The sequence below is a fragment of the Miniopterus natalensis genome, chromosome 1 (genome assembly GCF_054644295.1).
Source record: "Miniopterus natalensis isolate mMinNat1 chromosome 1, mMinNat1.hap1, whole genome shotgun sequence".
NCBI lineage: Eukaryota > Metazoa > Chordata > Mammalia > Chiroptera > Miniopteridae > Miniopterus > Miniopterus natalensis.
Window position 1 is genome coordinate 175,958,340 of NC_142081.1, and position 18,023 is coordinate 175,976,362.

General features: G+C 35.5%; 1 protein-coding gene across 2 annotated transcripts in view; it reads left to right on the forward strand.

Moving 5' to 3' along the window:
• Positions 1–9,621, forward strand: part of GABRA2 (gamma-aminobutyric acid type A receptor subunit alpha2) — a 110,343-nt gene extending 100,722 nt beyond the window's left edge. The window contains exons 9-10 of one of the 2 annotated variants that reach the window (XM_087827605.1): positions 3,043–3,222; positions 7,456–9,621. In XM_087827605.1, coding sequence (XP_087683731.1) covers positions 3,043–3,222; positions 7,456–7,752 — 477 coding nt within the window. In that variant the 3' untranslated portion in view covers positions 7,753–9,621. The remainder of the gene's footprint in view (positions 1–3,042; positions 3,223–7,455) is intronic. The other variant, XM_016206881.2, reaches the window with a different exon arrangement.
• The last annotated feature ends 8,402 nt before the right edge of the window (positions 9,622–18,023 follow it).

Consider the following 18,023-nt stretch of genomic DNA (forward strand, 5'->3'; position numbering starts at 1 on the left):
TACTTCCTGTTCCTTTCTCAACATTGATCCATTGGTTATGATTTTCTTTCCCTGTTTATTCAAAACCATATTTTCTTTCTCAGATGCTTCTTTCCTTTCAGTTTATGAAGATGTTTACTATGCTTAATTTACCATAAAGACACAAAGAAAACTCTCTCCAGGTCTTATGTTACCAGTTTCCATATCCTCAGTTTCTACCCTCTTTTTCTCCACTTGAGCTTTTTTAAAACATTGCTTACAGTGCTATGTTCTCATTTTCAATTTAATTTTCAAGCTACTGTAATCTGATTTCCTTTCTATTTATTGTTCTGTGACTGAAGGGGACCAATAGCCTCCACATTTTCAGATTGGATAATAATTTTCCGTTTTTCTCAACGGGTCCCCACTGAACCCACTGAGTTCTATTATACTCCAGAACTCCATTCCAGGCCCATCAGCAACAGTTTCTCTTCTTTTCCTCTTTAAAACCAGTCTTGGAATATCAACTTCCTTCCCTCAAAATTTGGCCTCTGCCACTATTTATTCTATTCTTCGAGATTCTCTGCCTGAGGTCAGCAGGGATCCAGTCTCCCTAGCATCTGCTCTTGTTTATCTCCAGACAGTCTCTTGGCTTTATGTTGTTTATGTTGTTTTAGATTTTACTATTCACCATGTGTCTCACTTTAAAGGTTTTACTGACAATATCTGTAGAAATGTGTGCCGCCCTAAGCACAATGTCCTGCCATTTGCTGTCCCCAAACAGATAATCCCTCCTCATCGCCAGCACAAATGGCAGTCCTCAGGAAGCTCCCCCTCCAGATAATTAGATCCCTGGAGTGTGTCTGGTACCCTCTCCTTTTGCATTAGAGCCTTTATCACATCACAATTGTAATTGCCTATCATGTCTCAACTCCTTCACTGACCATGATAACAATGACCATGCTTATTTTACTGTATCATTCATTCCTGTCCTTTTGCACAGGACTTTGTGTATATTTGTTGCTCAATAAATATGGTATGGATTAATAAAATAGACAAATCAAATTTACAACCCACGCCTTTCTCTCACCTGCCGCAGTGATCGTCTACAAGTGTCGCCCAGACCTTCCTTTTAACATCCAGGATCATATACCCGACCCGTTCCCTAAGCACTTATCCTTGAATCTAACATCTCAGTCTTCACATATCTTTTTACAATGAAAGAAACAACAAACAAAAATAAGTAAAAAGTAAATAAATAAATGCTCTAAATTGATTTAGTTATCTTTCCCCTGCCCACGCCTGTTTTTCATCTGTACCTCAGTTCATGGCAAAACCTAATATCACATTCCAACAACTTGGAAGTATCCCTCAAGATCTAACCAATCATTAAGTGGTGTCCATTTTTTGACCCATGTGTGATAGACTGTGCCCCTCTCATTTTCCTGAGTATCTTTACTTCTCACTATCTCTAATCATGTCTCTTTCAAATCCATCTTCTAAATTCATTACAGAATTATCTTTCTAAAACAGAAATCTAACCTTTTAGTTTCTCAGCTCTTAAATAAATAGTCGAAGGCAATTCTTTAAGCAGCTCAGCTGATATGGCCCAAGTATATATTCTTCTCACCTATTTATTTATATGATGAATAATAAGAGAACTAATTTTTGTTCTGTATTGTGCACTTACTTCTCTGTCCCTGGGAATATGTCCATTTTGGAAATGAGGACATCTGGGATCGGCCAAGTAAGTTTCTCAGTTACTTGCTTAGGCTCACATATCGAGTACATGGTGGACTCAATATTAAATATAGATCTAAAATCCATGCTCGTATTCTCCCTCCAGCCATTACACACGTCCCCAGACATCACGCTTCCACACATCTCCAGGACTTTGGATGTGCTGATCCCTTTTGCTGAAATTCCCTTGCCCCCCTTCCTCAACTGATGAACTCTTATCTATTTCATAAGATCCATCTGATTTTACTTACATCTTGAAACTTTCCAAACAAATCTAATCACCAAGATGCTTCTGCAGAACCTGGCACAAATTCTTTTAAGTAACCTCATTAAATTACATGTTTATTGTAAAGAAATCTGTTTCTAGCCCGGCTGGGCGTGGCTCAGCGGTTGAGCATCGACCTGGGATCCTAGGCGATTGGGGTTCGATTCCCGGTCAGGGCACATGCCCAGGTCGTGGGCTCGATCAATGACTCTCTCATCATTGATGTTTCTGTCTCTCTCTCCCTCTCCCTCTCCTTTCCTCTCTCTGAAATCAATAAAGATATATTTTTAAAAAAAGAAAGAAATCTGTTTCTAGCATCAGATTACATGCTCTAAGAGGATAATAGTTTTGTTTCATTATTTTCTCTGCCATTCCCTCGCATACCATTTAGCACATAATTTATTTGAATTAAAATTTTAAAATAACTAACTAATCTGTTGAGATTTTCCATTTCTAAACCTTACTCAGTGGTTCTCTGTTGCCCAAGTAAAGCATATTCTCTGGAAATACACTAGATACCTAATTATTAAAATAGATAGCAATGTAATATCCAAACTAACATGAAGTGTGCCATTATTTTGTGATTCACTCCATGCAACACATAGAAAACATCACTTTCCAAGTGTTTTTATTGATTTCTTTGTATTTTTTAAACATCCTGCCTTGTTCCAAAAGCATTTCAGGCGGTTTACCAAAAGAATGCATGTACTTAAATTACTATAAAATAATATTTAAATATAAATAGAAAATCCAAATGAAGGACAATAGACTGCTAATTTTTCCACCATTTGGGCCAGAACAGTAACTGCAGTTCGTAGCTAGAATAGCTAAGTTTCAAATTCCGAGTTTCTTGGTTACCACAGTAAACCATGGTGGTGGTGGGGGGGTGGTATGTTTCTTTAATCAAAAAATGGAAAGATAAATTTCCTCAGAAAAAAAGATTTCCTATACTGAATTCTTCTTAAAAAACAATATCATATGGGTTTTATATTAGGGAAAGCTGGGTGCTGTTGCAAGTGGTAATGTCAACATTTTCCCAATAAACGCAGTAATGAATTTCATATTGATGTTTCTTGTAGTCCCCTTCAATAAAAGCTGAAGGCATTACATTAACATACAACTCAGTGAAGGCAATTCTCCAAGGAGCTAAGCTAATATGGTCCAAGTATATAGCTTTCTCATGGCCCAGTTTAATCCAAGGAAAGACTTTAGAGTACTTAGAGAAGTGGATGGACTGTGTAACCTTCAAACAATCTTCTGTAAGTATCACTTTTCTCAGTGAGGATGGTTAGCAGATAGTTAATGCCATTGTCTGGCCAGGGAGTGTGTTGCTGTTTTGCAAGTAATGGGCTCTTTAGTGGCCACAATGACTGTAAAAAAGCAACATGGGATGTAGAAAGAGCATAGATTTACCACTTCGGAGACCTGGTGTTTTCTCCAAAGCCTGTTATGTTTAGAGTTACATTTATGAAAGCTCTATTTCCTTGTTGTAAGGGACAGATCTGAGATTCTTTCCAACTCTAAAACCTTGCGGTTGTTATTTTTATTTATATGCCAGGTCATTTCTATATTTTAACTAGAGAAATTGCTCAAGCTATTAACACATTATTTTACCTAATACTGTGAGGAAACCAAGATTGGTTTGCCACCATGATGTGAGACATTTAGATTTCTGTAATCAGAAAATTTCCAGACTTGAGGTTTTAAAATATATTCAGAACTCAGATAAAGTAATAAGCTCAGAATATTCTGAATTCTATAAAACATCATTTCTAAAATAGGATTTAATTAATTTTAGTGATGTTTCCTTTCCATTTCACTTCAGTAGCAACACCAACAAATTTTACACCAGCATAATTTACATTTTCCCCAAGTAGTGTATAAAAATACATCATTTACTGAATTTGCTCATAAGCCATATTATCCCCCTTCCCACTTATATGAGTTTTATAGTTGAGTTAATTTTATGATTTCCCAGTTGCCTACATCTATAGATGGTGAAATTGGGAACTTCCAGGAGAATTACATAATAGAATTGTAGAATAAACTACTGAAATCTGTTTCTATTAATCTAATAAAAAATATACTCTATAAAAACCTAGTTTGTATATATTACATTTGTGTGTATATATATATATATATAATCAGAGTAATCATTCTAGTATCTGCCATTCATTTACCATTAAGCAAACATTTTTAGAGCCTGCTAGGAGCTCTGCATTGCATAGTCTATGCTTTCAAGGAGCTTACAATCAAGTGGAAGGAAAAAAATGCCATATATAGACAGGCATATACATTAATGTATATGTATTTTTTTATTTTTTAAATACGTTTTTATTGATTTCAGAGAGAGGAAGGGAGAGGGAGAGAGAGAGAGACATCAATGATGAGAGAGTCATTGATCGGCTGCCTCCTGCACGCCCCTGACTGGGGATGGAGCCGGCAACCCGGGCCTGTGGCCTGACCGGGAATCGAACCCTGATCTCCCGCATCCTAGGTCGCTGCTCAGCAGCTGAGCCACGCCCGGCCGGGCACTGGAAGCATATTTAAAGGGAAATTATTGACGCTGGAAGTGATGTCTCCACAGATGATTCTGAGCTGAGTCCCTGTGAAATGTAGCTGACAGGGGACCCATGTGGGCTGATTACCGGTTCCTGGCTTTATTGCGGTGCCAGTCACAGGTTAGGGAACACAGGAGGGGATACAGATTTAGGTTGGCAGTGAAAGTAACCTTAATTCGTTCATGGATATTTTATGTTATTAAAACCTGTGGGCTATGGAGGTGGCAAAGTCTAATGAACAGTGAGTAAGGATTCTGGTGTTCTGAGTTGTTAGTGCCTCTGCTCTAGAGTTTGTGACATAATTTTGGTATCGCCTGTGCATTTATTTACAGTCGAAGGGGGCGAAAAGGGTTCTTGCCAGAGTTAGTATAGAGCTCAATCTGTAACTCCCCTTGTAAGAAACAACATGGATGTTTTATGGGTTTTTTTGTCTAAAGTTTAAACCATACATCATAATTCCTAGCCCAACTTAAATGTCCCTCTTCTACAAAACCTTCCTTGAGCTCCTCTGTACAGTTGAACAGTTCCAAAAATATAAAATTCATTTTCTATACATCTTATATGCCAGTAATCATTGTCTGGCTTGTAAATGAATTATGATTTTTACTACTTTCCACTAACAAACTTTTTCACTGTGATTCAAATACATGTATTAGTTCATTTGATTCTCATAATAGTTCGATATGGCTTTGGTATAATTATCTCCTTTTTTAATCAAACTAGAAGCTGAAGCAAGGAGATGTGAAGAAGTATTTTCAACGCCCAAATTCTCTATCAGTGCAATTTGAAATCATTTTAAATGATGCTTAGGTATAGTTGAAATAATATAAACACTATATGTTACATATAGTGTTTAACTTTATGAGTTAAAGAGTCCTTTTAGAAAATTGACCCAGTAACATAAACTTCAATAGGACTATTTTAGTAAAAAGTTCTCCCCAGTTCAACAGCTTCCTCAGACTGAAAGTCGCATTGCCTGGTGTTTAAAGCAGAGGTTAGAAGTCACACACATCTAAGTTTCTGTGCTTTTTCATCCTCTTAGTAGACGAGAGACCTGGTCATGTTCCCTTTCCGAATTTGTAACCTGGGGTTAGTAATAGAACTTCCTTCTTACCCAGTAGTGAAGTTGGTCACGGATGACACCCTTAGGCTCACCATTCAACCTGAACCGTGCTAGTGCTCAGAAGGTGTCAGCTCTCATCTCAGCATTGCCGTCCATTTGTAACATGGTAACTACACAGGTCACTACTGAAGAAAGGCTATTTTTTAGCTTTTTATAAAGATATAAATGGTAATCCCTCACCCAACTTTCTTTTATGCTCCAGCCAGGCCTGGAAGAATGTCTCAGCAGCAAGGGGAAACGAGAGGGAAAAGCCCGATGCCAGCGAAGGACAGAAAACGCAGTCCTGTTTTCAGATCCTCCTGGCCTTTCAGAGGCCCCTTTGTATCTTATTTTACTTGAATATTTTGAGAATTTTTAACTCAAAATAACTGATACTTGAAATTCTGTTCTAGGCCAATTGGTCCTCTAAGCCTGTTGATTTATACTATACACTACTTTGCATAATTCATTGCTGGCTCAGTTTTGTTTGCATTTTAATAACTAACAACACATTTATATTAGTATAAAAATGTAGGTAAATACTGTTGATATATTCCGGTTTCATTAATTCAGTTACATATTACGTGCCTACCTCTTGGAAGGCATCGTTCAAGGTGCTAAGGTGGTAACGGTGAACAAGCCAGGAGCAGCCTTCACTGAATGTAGATTCTAATGAGAAAAGAAGATGCCAGTAAAATAATCACGTAACTAAAGAAGGAATTTACACATTTGGCAAAATGCCGTGATGGGAGTAAAATAAGCTGGGTGTTACGAAAGAGCGTGAATGGGAACAGGGACTACCTTAGGTAGAGTGGTTAAGGAAGGCCTTTCTGAGGAAATGACATTTACACCAAGATCAGTGTGCAAGAGGGAATGGGTCACATGAAAATCAGGATGGGGGAAAGCCATTCCAGGCTGAGGAAGTAGCAGGGCCAAAGGCACCAAGCAAGGAAGTATTCTGGAAAAAAAAAAAAAAAGTTATTTCAGTAGAACTGTTATATAATAAGCAAAATAAAAAAATCCATGCTAAGAAGTGTTGATTTTATTCTAAGTTCCATGACATAGTATTTAAGGGATTTAAGCCGAAGAGTGACATGATCCAATTTATGTCTTAAAAAAATATAGTGAGTGCATGTGGTGATTGGACAAGGTCAAGCCAAGCTGAGATAGCACAGGAATATCCAGTCATCCAGGCAGGAGATAAGAGTGACCCCAACTAGAGTTGGTGAGAACTGAACTGGGGATTATAAGGAGAAACAGGTTGTGAGTGAGCTAGCAAAAATGAAAAACTTTGTATTTTATCGTCCTTCTAATGTTTTTAGTGTTTATTACACTGCCATCTGTAGATGGTTATGATTTTTCGAGTAAAGCATTGCTGTTTGTGACATGAAGGGGAAAATACTGTTATCAAGTTAAGAAAATTAATTTTTTTTACTCAGAATCTGAGATGATTCACTGTAGATGATCATTCCTCTTGTTAAAATATTTCTACATTCCACTAATTCATTCACTCATTCATTCAACAAATGTCTGAGTTACTTGTAACAGTCAAAATTGTTGAATCATTTATTGAAGTTGCATTTTTCCATGTGAGCAAAAAAAAAATGGCTCTCCAGGAAAATGGTACCATTGATCTTACAATGAGGGTTTCATCATTCTCATGGTTTCAGGATTTAATGAACTCCTTTTATTTATTTCCCTAAATTCCTTCTTTTTGATGGATAATGATGTTTACCAAGATACTTTTCTTAAGAATTTGAACTGGAGTTTGAAAAATGTTAAGAAGCGGACTCAACCCACATTCTGTTAATTCTTGTATTTTTCAATAGAAAAAAGAGAAGGCCACCGTCATGATACAGAACAATGCCTATGCAGTGGCTGTCGCCAATTATGCCCCGAATCTTTCAAAAGACCCAGTGCTCTCCACCATCTCCAAGAGTGCAACCACGCCCGAGCCCAACAAGAAGCCGGAGAACAAGCCAGCTGAAGCCAAGAAAACCTTCAACAGTGTTAGCAAAATCGACAGAATGTCCAGAATAGTTTTCCCAGTTTTGTTCGGCACATTTAATTTAGTTTACTGGGCTACATATTTAAACAGGGAACCTGTATTAGGGGTCAGCCCTTGAATCTGGACACAGGTTGACTTTGGGACGCATAGCACCATTAAGCTCGGTTTGTTTTGCTATGTACAGTCTGACTAATAACTGCTAATTTGTGAACCAACGTGTACAGTTTGTATATAGCTATATAGCTTAACAGTTCACCTCTAAAGGAGACACGCATTTGCTAACTCATGGAACTGTAGGCAGAAAGCTCCCCATGCCCAAATCAAGATTTACCCCAGGAACTGGTTTAAGGTGGTTTCAGACGACCTGATTCGATGCCTCTTCTAACAGAGATGAAACTGGAGATCCTATACCACACTTTATGAACTCTTGACTTCGGTCTTGTGTAGGAGTGTTGTCTGCTGTTGCCTAACTGTAATGTAAGATAACATTGTCATTCCGAGATAAATTCTTCTAAATAGCAGAACCTCATATCAGCAACATCAGTCCCTTCCTGAGCGCTCAAAATTCCTCGAGCATAATTGGAAGCTTAGTACACATCAGAAGAAAAACTAGAGGTTTAACATCAGCTTTTAATTACTCTGTATAGTACCTGCCTATAGCCATGTACATATGACCGCATGACAAGCCCAAATAATTACAAGTAGGCCCTGACAGGATGCCAGTTCTGCCTAGAATATAGTAACTATCAGAATGTCATGCATTATATTTTTAGCATCAGAGTTTATTCAGAAGTAATAATTGAACTCCTAAAGATCATTTTAATCATTGAAAACTATCTTAAATTAAAAGAAGTAAAATGAAATGTGTCTTACTCTTTCCAGTACGTGTTGTTTTGAAATTGATCGGCTAACTTTTCTTGGTGCTGGAGACTGGAAGAAGCACCCAGTTTGGCTGCTGTGGAGCAACATTCATATTGGATTAGAAAATTGTGCCAAAAACTCCCACCAATGAGAATTCATAGGTGTCACAGCATATAGATATTTAGATGGACACTTATATAATTCTCTTCTTTCCTGTTTACTGCAAATTCTGCCTTAAGGCTTCTTCTCATCAGGACTCAGAAGCCACTGATTACAATGGAAAGGGCAGTTCATTGGCACATTTTTCTGTCTTGAAAGCAGCACTTTCAGATAAGAATGAATGTAAATCCGCTTTTGTAAATTGCAACTTTAAATTTCACTGACTCAAATTTACAACAGCTTTGTATACCAGAAGAGGTTTTGGTAAGAGTTGAACATTTTTAAACTGAAACTTCCAAGCATCACCAACAGATTGAGAATTAATTCACATGCACAAACACACACACACACACTCAGCTAAATTTGAACACATACACACACAAACACGAAGCTAAATTAAAACCCCAAATTTTCTATTTTATATAATTGCTAATTATTTATGGATAAAATTTATTTTTCTTCTAATATTTAAAAAATACTCTTTATGCCCCTCAAGTATGTTAATAGAAGTTAACAATTGTGTCTTATGCCTAGATTCAATGTTTTTTGGCAAACTTAAGATCCTTTGATTCACATATACATTAGCAGTTATTAGTTGACTTTTACGAATAGATACACCTTTATGATGGTGTTTTTGTAGAAACACAAGTAGTCAAATAGTGGCATTTCTTGCAGTTTTGTACAGTATTTCAGTATAGTGCATAAATAGGTACATTCATAAAATCAATAAAAAGATTATCTTATTGAAATAAGCAAAGTCACAACAAAAAATTGCTATTCCTTTGCTTTGTCTAATTTTTTTTCTCTTTGTTTTAGTGTGATTTTATTACGTGCTTTGCATGATTGTCTTATTACCAAGGTCACAAATGCATCTTATTAACAGAATTCACCCTGTAGACAGCCTTGACATTAAACATTCTCACAAAAGGTAATCCATCATCCTTAATAAAATAAAATTGTTATATGAGCCAATAAATGTATTTCTTTAATCCCTTTCAGTAACACCTTATTTATTATCTAAATAGTTTTAAAATGTACACTTTATTATACGTTGAAATGGAAGATATTCTATTTTCTTCCGCCTCGAAATACAGCCTGGCCCTTCTGTGTCGTTCAGGGAAGTGGGCAATAGTGTGAGGATGTACCCAGTGCCTGACGCAAGCCATTAAAATGCTCTGCAGGGTGTGCCATTACTAGACACTTCAGAAATATTGTTCTTAGGAGTTCTGCATTGGCCCTTTAATGTCTGACTATAAATTATAAATTTATAAATATGTAGATATGTAAAAATAATTGTAAATAGCAGTTTCTGCAGGACAAAAGAAAAGACTCATCCATACTTTTGGCAAAGGGTTGCACCTACATTGATGGCCTCCATTTTATTAAAATTAATTGTAGATTGACCAGAAAAGTTATCATTATTGTTATTTTATTTTTAGGTTTAATTGTTAAAATCTTACTTGAGCATGATGGCATCCTTGCAGTTTAAATTCTATGATCAGGCTTTGCTATTATTTCTCTAACGTTGGTGAATTTTTCACACACTTGTTAATCTTTTAAAGTTTAGATAAATCAAAGGGAGCTGTTGGTCTTGTCAGAGAGAAAGAGGATGCTCCATGGAAAAGGATTTTAAATTATAAAACCATAGTCTTTACAACTATTCTCTTTTCCATAAACTACTTTAAAAATACAATTCAAAGTCACATGTTAAAATGACTAATTTTTCCGGAAACACATTTTTAACATATTAACAGTGTTCTCTTTGGATCATAATAATATTGGGCCTATTTTATGTAGTTGTACATTTATAAAGGGTTATAGTATGTACAAAATGTAGAGAAATACATGTACATATATAGAAATATAATCTCATTTTTGTATAGCTACTGCTCTGATTCAGGTAATTACTCAACAAATATTTTTTACCTCCTACTGTGTGTCATACATCGGGGAGGGTGTTAATACCACTCACATCACATCCACAGAATTGAATTAAAAATTAAAGTACATCTCATTCTTACGAAAGACTTAAAAGCAAAGACTAAATGGACCATATAAATTAATTTAGCACTGAGAGTTAATTAATTACCTATTAGATCACTACTGTGCTGAGATGGTGGCTGTTTCTCTCTTTTCTCCTATCTGTGCTCCTGTTCGTTTGAATATAAAACTGGAAATAATATAACCACTTAATGTTTTTTCAACCTTCAGTGATTTTTTAAGTGGCAATCTTAATACATATTTAACAATCTTTTCAGGGATCTCCGTATTTTGAATTTATCTCAGGTTTGGATAACTGATCCCTTTGAGCCACATTTTTCTTAAAAGTTTCATAGTTTATTTTAAAAGAACACAGCTATTATTTCACTCTTATTTTTCTTATATATATTTCTCATGTGTTTATGATGTGGCTCTTTTTATATTCCTGGTTGAGGGAACTAAACTCTGCCATGATATCATAGAATCCAGTGGGCACCAAAGCTCTGTGGGTTCTGTGGATACTGGAGTTGGCATGGTCTGTCACCACTCCAATGGGAGAGCAAGGGAATTCACCCGAAGAAGCCGTGACGTTAAAGGGAAGGAGCATAGGCCACCTTCTGCAAAGTCATGGTTCTTCAGGCATCTATTAAGAATTTTTTACAAGTGTCCCATATTGATACACTCAGACAATGCCTGTGAAACACTAAAATGTTTATTATTTAATTTGGAACATGGATCCATATTAATAGGTTTATTACACAGGTTGTTTCTGTTATTAGTCTTCTGGCATTCTTACATTCATCAGCATATTTTGAAGCTATTGTCTGATTGTTTTCATATAAAAAGATTCAGAATTTCAAAGGAATCCTGAGCTAACCCATTGCTACCCTGTATTGCATTTATTTTCCTTTTAATTGAGGTTTCATAGGCACCTTGGGCTTCCCTGTTATTAATTGAAAATATGTATATTCATAAAATTAAGTTGTGAACGGTGCTGGTTTTTTTTTTTTTTTTTTATATGTTTGGTTTTTTTTTAGTTGATTTTTTAGAGAGAGAGAGCGAGGGAGAGGGAGAAACATCGATCAGCTGCCTCCTGCACGCCCCCTGCTGGGGACTGAGCCAAAACCTAGGATGTTCCCTGACCCGAATCCAGCCTGGACCTCCTGGTGCACAGGTCGACACTCAACCACTGAGCCACACTGGATAGGCAAGGTGCAGTTATTTTTAGTATCTGCTTGGGAACCCAACACACTGTATCCAAATCACTAATAATGACATGGAAAGAAAAGACAACTTATGATATTTTCCTCTTGTATCATGCTTTAAAAAATGAAATTCAGTATTTAATAAATATTTTTAATATTCATAATCTTGTGTTTTCAACATTATATAAAAATACTTATGTTTTTCATTCGTGTTAAGGAGTCATAATTTTACCAAATTCAAAGACAAATTTAGAGCCTCAAAAACAAGAAAAGGAGAGAACCCATCAGAATAATGAGCTGTTGCTAATTAAACTATGTGAAGCATTTTCTCTTTTTAACTTCCTAATTATACACACATAAGTATATATTGAAATGCCTAACAGTCATGATTCTATCAAGGCATATGCATCATGATTAAAGCATTAAAATAGATCAAGTTCATGTAAAAGGCATTTGGGGAAGGGGACATTCAATAATTATTCAATATCTTCTACTTATTAAGAATTTTGTATCATGTTATTTCTTTAAAATTCTTAACTTTCCAACTTATTTAGACCTCTGTTCTCAATTATATTTAGTTGAAATATTCTATATTTGTTTTTATATAAAGAACATTTTTTATATGTGTAACTACACCCCACTTCAGATCACTACCTGTAGGTTGTATTTAATGCATTACATCAATTAATATTGCCAGTAGAGGAGACCAACAAATTTACATTTCATTTTATAGGAATAGCTCCAGAACCTTTAAATCTTAGCTTTGATTAGAATTGTGTGTGTGTGTGTGTGTATGCGTGTGCATGCACACATGTATTTCCCAAGTATGAAATAGTATTTTGAGAAATTTTGACCAATTTATTCAATCTAAACAATTTATTAATGAATACAGTAAAAAAAATGTAGCTCTTATTAAACTAGCAGTTCACTTAGTCAATAGAGTAGCTTTTTTCAATAGATCTGTAACAAACATTAATTGAAATTTAGTCTTGAGCTCTACAAATGGTTAGAAATATCCTTATAAAGCTATAAACATTTTTTTCTGATGTATTTGTAGTTGGTTCCTTTGAGCCATTAAATTAAAAATGACATTATAATTCTGCTTATAAGGTATCATGGAAAAATCCTTTTAACTCCAAGTTTCTCAGTGGACATTTGTGAAAGTTTCCATTAAATTAAACATTTGGTTTTTCATTTGCAAATACCAAGTCATCTACATTCACTACTGGTTAGTTGCACACCTTTGAATAGAAATAGTTCTGAGTATATTCTTAGAGAGTATTCATCTAAAATCACATGCTAGTCAATGTTCCAGACCCTTTGCTTATATTACCTCATTCAGTCCTCACAGCCGTAATCACTGTGTGATTCTTGAAGTTGTGGAAGCTTAAAATTTCTATAGAGTTCACCAACATGCTAGTTTACCACATATTTCAGGCAAAGTAAAAAAAACCACTATATATATTTTTTGCTTTAATTCAAATTTATATTCATACTTTTTTGGGAGCATCAATCCAATCAAAAGGCCGCTATCTGCTTTTCTACACAATAAAACCAAGCAAAACTAAAACTAAACTGTACAGCAACCAAGAATCTGTTTTTGTGAAAACAGCTGTTTACTAAGATTGGTTACAATTTAGATTTTGGGAATACATTGCATTTTTCATTTTTGATCCATAGGTACTTCTAATGTGTAACAAAATGCTTAAAGTTGATGACGCACACAAAAGAATGCTTCCTTGTTTATTTTTGTCTCTTTTTTGTCAAGTTTGTTAGGGGTTGGAGAGGTTTTTATTTACCATATTGTTGGTTTCATGACATTTAAATCCACTGGGCTTCAAATATATATTGATTTCATCAATTTGTTGCAAATTACTATTAATAGAAAGAAGCCTAAACCAAGCCAAAGTAAATGCCAGTGCTGGGACTCTAAGTGTTGAATTAGCTTAGTTGGCGGGAAAATGAGAGTCCATGCTTTCTTTCAAAGACTAACCTTCCCCTAACGTGCCGCCAGATACAACAAGCCTGGGTTGTGGGTAAATGAGCATCTCTCACAAAGTGTATGTGTGAAAACGATTGGTCCTAGGAAAGGAAAACAAAGTAGTTAGAATTACTTTAGGAATAATGCCTCATGATTTGTTCCAATTACTTTATATTTTAAATATTCAGCACAGTATTGGAAGCACTTGGCTGTGTTTTACATCCCGCGTAATGTGTAAAGTGGTTTAATGTGTGATCAGAAAGGCCTAAAGGAAACAACTTTGAGCCACAATTTTCCTGAATTAAACTTGACCACCTCTGGATAAGTCCTTGATTGTTGGTTGATCCTGGGTGTCTCTTCCATAATTGATTTCAAGTTTGTTGATATCCAATTTTTTCAAGAATTTTTGGGGAAAAATAATCTGGTTTGGTGTGCTCCAAAATGAGGAACATCACCATTATGAAATATTTGTTGCTAAGTTGGAAAATAAAAAAACCAAAAACGACTAAAACATTTTCCCCTTGCTACAGATTAATAAAAATGTAAATGCATAAAGAATATATGATAAAGTGCCAATTGTAAACACTGAATATTCACATTAGGAGAAATTTGAAATTTTGGGGGTGATGGTATGCTTGTATGGTAGGTTTTCTGGTTTGAGGAAATCATTCAGGAGCTAATATTTGTAATTTGTGACCTTGTTGTAATTGGGAAAAGTCACTATTTTTTATGTATGTAAGATAATTTGACCTTTATTGAATGTGTCATTATGCTTGCTATTTAAAAAAATTCCTGATTAATCACATGCAAATTAATGCTAAACATTATCTTTTTGTACTTATTAAAATTAATTTAAATATATTTGATCTGAAAATTGTGTTTTTTGTACTTTAATCATTACGTGTTTGCTTACAAGACTTGAATTTATTGTAAATGTGAGTTTTTATACTGATATTTTGTAATAGTGATTTGAAATGTTGTTAGTTTCTTAAACTCCTTTTTAAAATAAAAAATTATAAGATGACAGGAAAAACATAAACCTACCCTGAAATTTTAGGGGAAATCATAAATTGCTAATGTTGATCTCTTTAACACTTTAAGAAAGTGGTGCTGTGGAAAATAAAAGTTCACCCAGAAAATTGACTACATTCTATCATAAAAGTGTCACATTTACATGAACCTGTTAAATAAAATAAATAAGATTTTCTTTATTTTAGATAGACTCAGTTCATCATTCTATTTGTAAACTAGAAATATTACAGTCTTCTAGTTATATTCTCTTAATTTAATGCAGTTTTATTTAAATGAGCTCCTCTTGATTATCGCTATTATTACTAAATATCCCTGAAGTTAATTACTTTTTTTAATTGAGAGGGGAGGAGAGAGAGAGAGATCAATGTGAGAAACATTAATCAGTTGCCTCCCATATTACTGCCTGACCCGGCAACAAACCCCCAACCCAGGTGTGTGCCCTGACCAGGAATTGAACCCGCAACCTTTTGGTGTACAGGATGACTCTCCAACCAAGTGAGCCACACTGGCCAGGGAAAAATTAATTACTTTGAAATGTTAAAATGGTATAATAACAGCAATTTTTATCAGTATGGTAAGTTCTCATACAATATTTCTCAACCCTAGGCACATTTTAAATCACTTGAGGAGTTTTAAGAAGACATTCATTCTACCCTAGACCAAATATATAAGAATCTTGAGAGGTGTTGCGACAGAATTTTAAAACTCCCCAAGTAATTCTACTCTACAGCTATGTGCATGTATGTTTTTATTTTATAAACCTAATTATGGGCTTTTTCTAATTTCTTTTTTGGAGACCTCTGCTTGCTTTTCTATTGCTTTTAGTTTAGTCTATATTAGTAAAGAGAGAAAAAAGAACAACTACAAAATTACATGAACATTGCAAGCTAATTTTTCACATAAATAGTTTAAGGGACAATATCAAATCTTGTGCGACAAGGTATTCATTTTTGAAATTTTACTATCTAATCCGTTAATTAAAATTACTGCTACTTTTCACTTGTACCCTATAGACCTATAGTTAATTATGAACAACTTGAGTATACACAGTATTACCATTGCCATTTTCAGCCTATGTTTTTAAATGATATATTTAAAAATTATTTATACTAACACTCTTTTACTATTTGCTTGGATGAAAGCCTGCTCAATTCAAATAATAAGGTGAGTATTGACAGCTCCAGATTCACACCTCAGTAAAATTACAGCCAGCAAAAAGCTACATTCTTTAATAGCATTTAGCTAGTCCTCCAATAGCAATTTCTACTTCAGGCTTTGTCAAATTCATGTAAATGAAAATATGCTATAAATGGAAGTATTTATTTTATCTTTGCTCTGAAAGATTCAGAAAGGGAAGAACTAAGGTTTCAAAGGGATTTCTATGGAGTTAGAAGTTTTACCTCACATTCTCTTTTTTTTAAACCCTCAACCAAGGACATGCTTAGAGAGAGGAAGGGAGGGAGAGAGAGAGGGAGGAGAGAGAAATATCAACGCAAGAGAGAAATATAGATTGGTTGTCTTCCATACGTGCCCTCCTGGGGATCGAACCCAAAGCCCAGACGTGCTCTGACAGAGTTGGTCCAGCCGCCTTTCGGTGCACAAGATGATGCTCGACCAAGTCCCTCCAGCCTGGCTACCTCGCCTTCAGGACGTAAAGCCAATGAAACCGCTGTGAAAGCCACTAGCGAGCTAATCATGATAGGAAAGGGGCAAAGGGGAGGCCAGACATAAGCACGGTCATCTGGGCAGCTTCACCAGGGAGCTACAGCGTCATGCTCTCCAGGCCACCACCATTCCCCACAGGTCACTGGGGGAGGGGTCCAACAAAGGGCAAAATGGGCACATGTGCAGTGACGTTTGGGTGATGTAGGAAAGTCTAACCTGGGCAGAATATAATTGGCTAAAGTGGGTGGACCCAAGTGCAAGCCCATGAAAATGTTGGAACATATAATCGCCAAAATTCTCTCTTTTGTTCCTCTTAAACTCCTGTTTCTCCCTTGCTCAGTGACCCACACTTGTCATTTGCCTCCATAGCCAAGTGGCCCTAGAAGCCAAATGGCTCATGGCCATGTGGACCCTACACTCAGTGGACTGCTGCTGGGAATAGCAAAGCTAGCCATATTGCTGGACTGGACTGTGCAAACATGAAACAGACACTCTGTGCGGTGGCTTTGATCTTAGCTCCACTCAAGACAAAAATGAGACTTTTTCCATGGAAGAACAGAGGGGGATGGGACATTGGAAACCCAGGGGTTTAATTTCACAAAAATAAAGCTTTCCTCCCCTGGGGCCTCAGGAAATTCTTATTCCCATGACACCCCAAGAAGCTACTTCCACTAGTAAAGGTGGGGACACACAGAATATTACACTGATAAGCCATAAGACTCAAATAATAGTAGTCCGTGAAGATTACTGCTCTGTCAAGTGAAAATGTCTTATATTTTAAGGCCTGTGGTCAAGTTTAAGTCTTGGAGGACTTTAGATGCAGCTAGAAAAGTAGAAAAATGAAAAACCAGATGAAATAGTAAAAATAGCACTGAATCCTTCAATTACCCCTTGAGAAAATATTGAATTATATCCAGTGTTTTGGGTTTAAGAAATCAGGGAAGTGGGTACTTTTAAATAATTTTATCTTTATCAAAAATTTGTAACCAAATCCAAATTCTGCTACCTGCTGCAATGAAAGCCAAATTCTTTTTTTTTTTTTTTTTTGCAATCTCTTCACTTTATTGAATTATCAATCATAATTCTTTTACAAGATTATGAACGAGCTGGTCTGTGTACAAATAAACATGAGGTTACTCTTATTTAAGTTTCATCCAAGTCTCTCTATAGTTAGAGTATATCATCAAAGTGTATTGAGTCCATGATTGTAGTTCAAGTTAATTGATTAATATTTTAACTGTTTTGTTGTAATAAAACTATACAACTGTTTGGTTACTATGACTTCTGTAAATGTACACCTTGTTATACTATTTTAATACAAAGTTTGTTTTGGAAGTCAACCTTCGGTCAGATCTTTTAAAAAGTGAGAAAGTTGGTGAATATTAATAAGCTTTTGAAAATGACATCCCTCACACACCAAAAAAGCCACAATAAAATGCATCTCAAAGTTAGAGAAATATTGGAGTGGCAAACTGAAAATAGTGAGACAAATGAGAAGAAAATAAA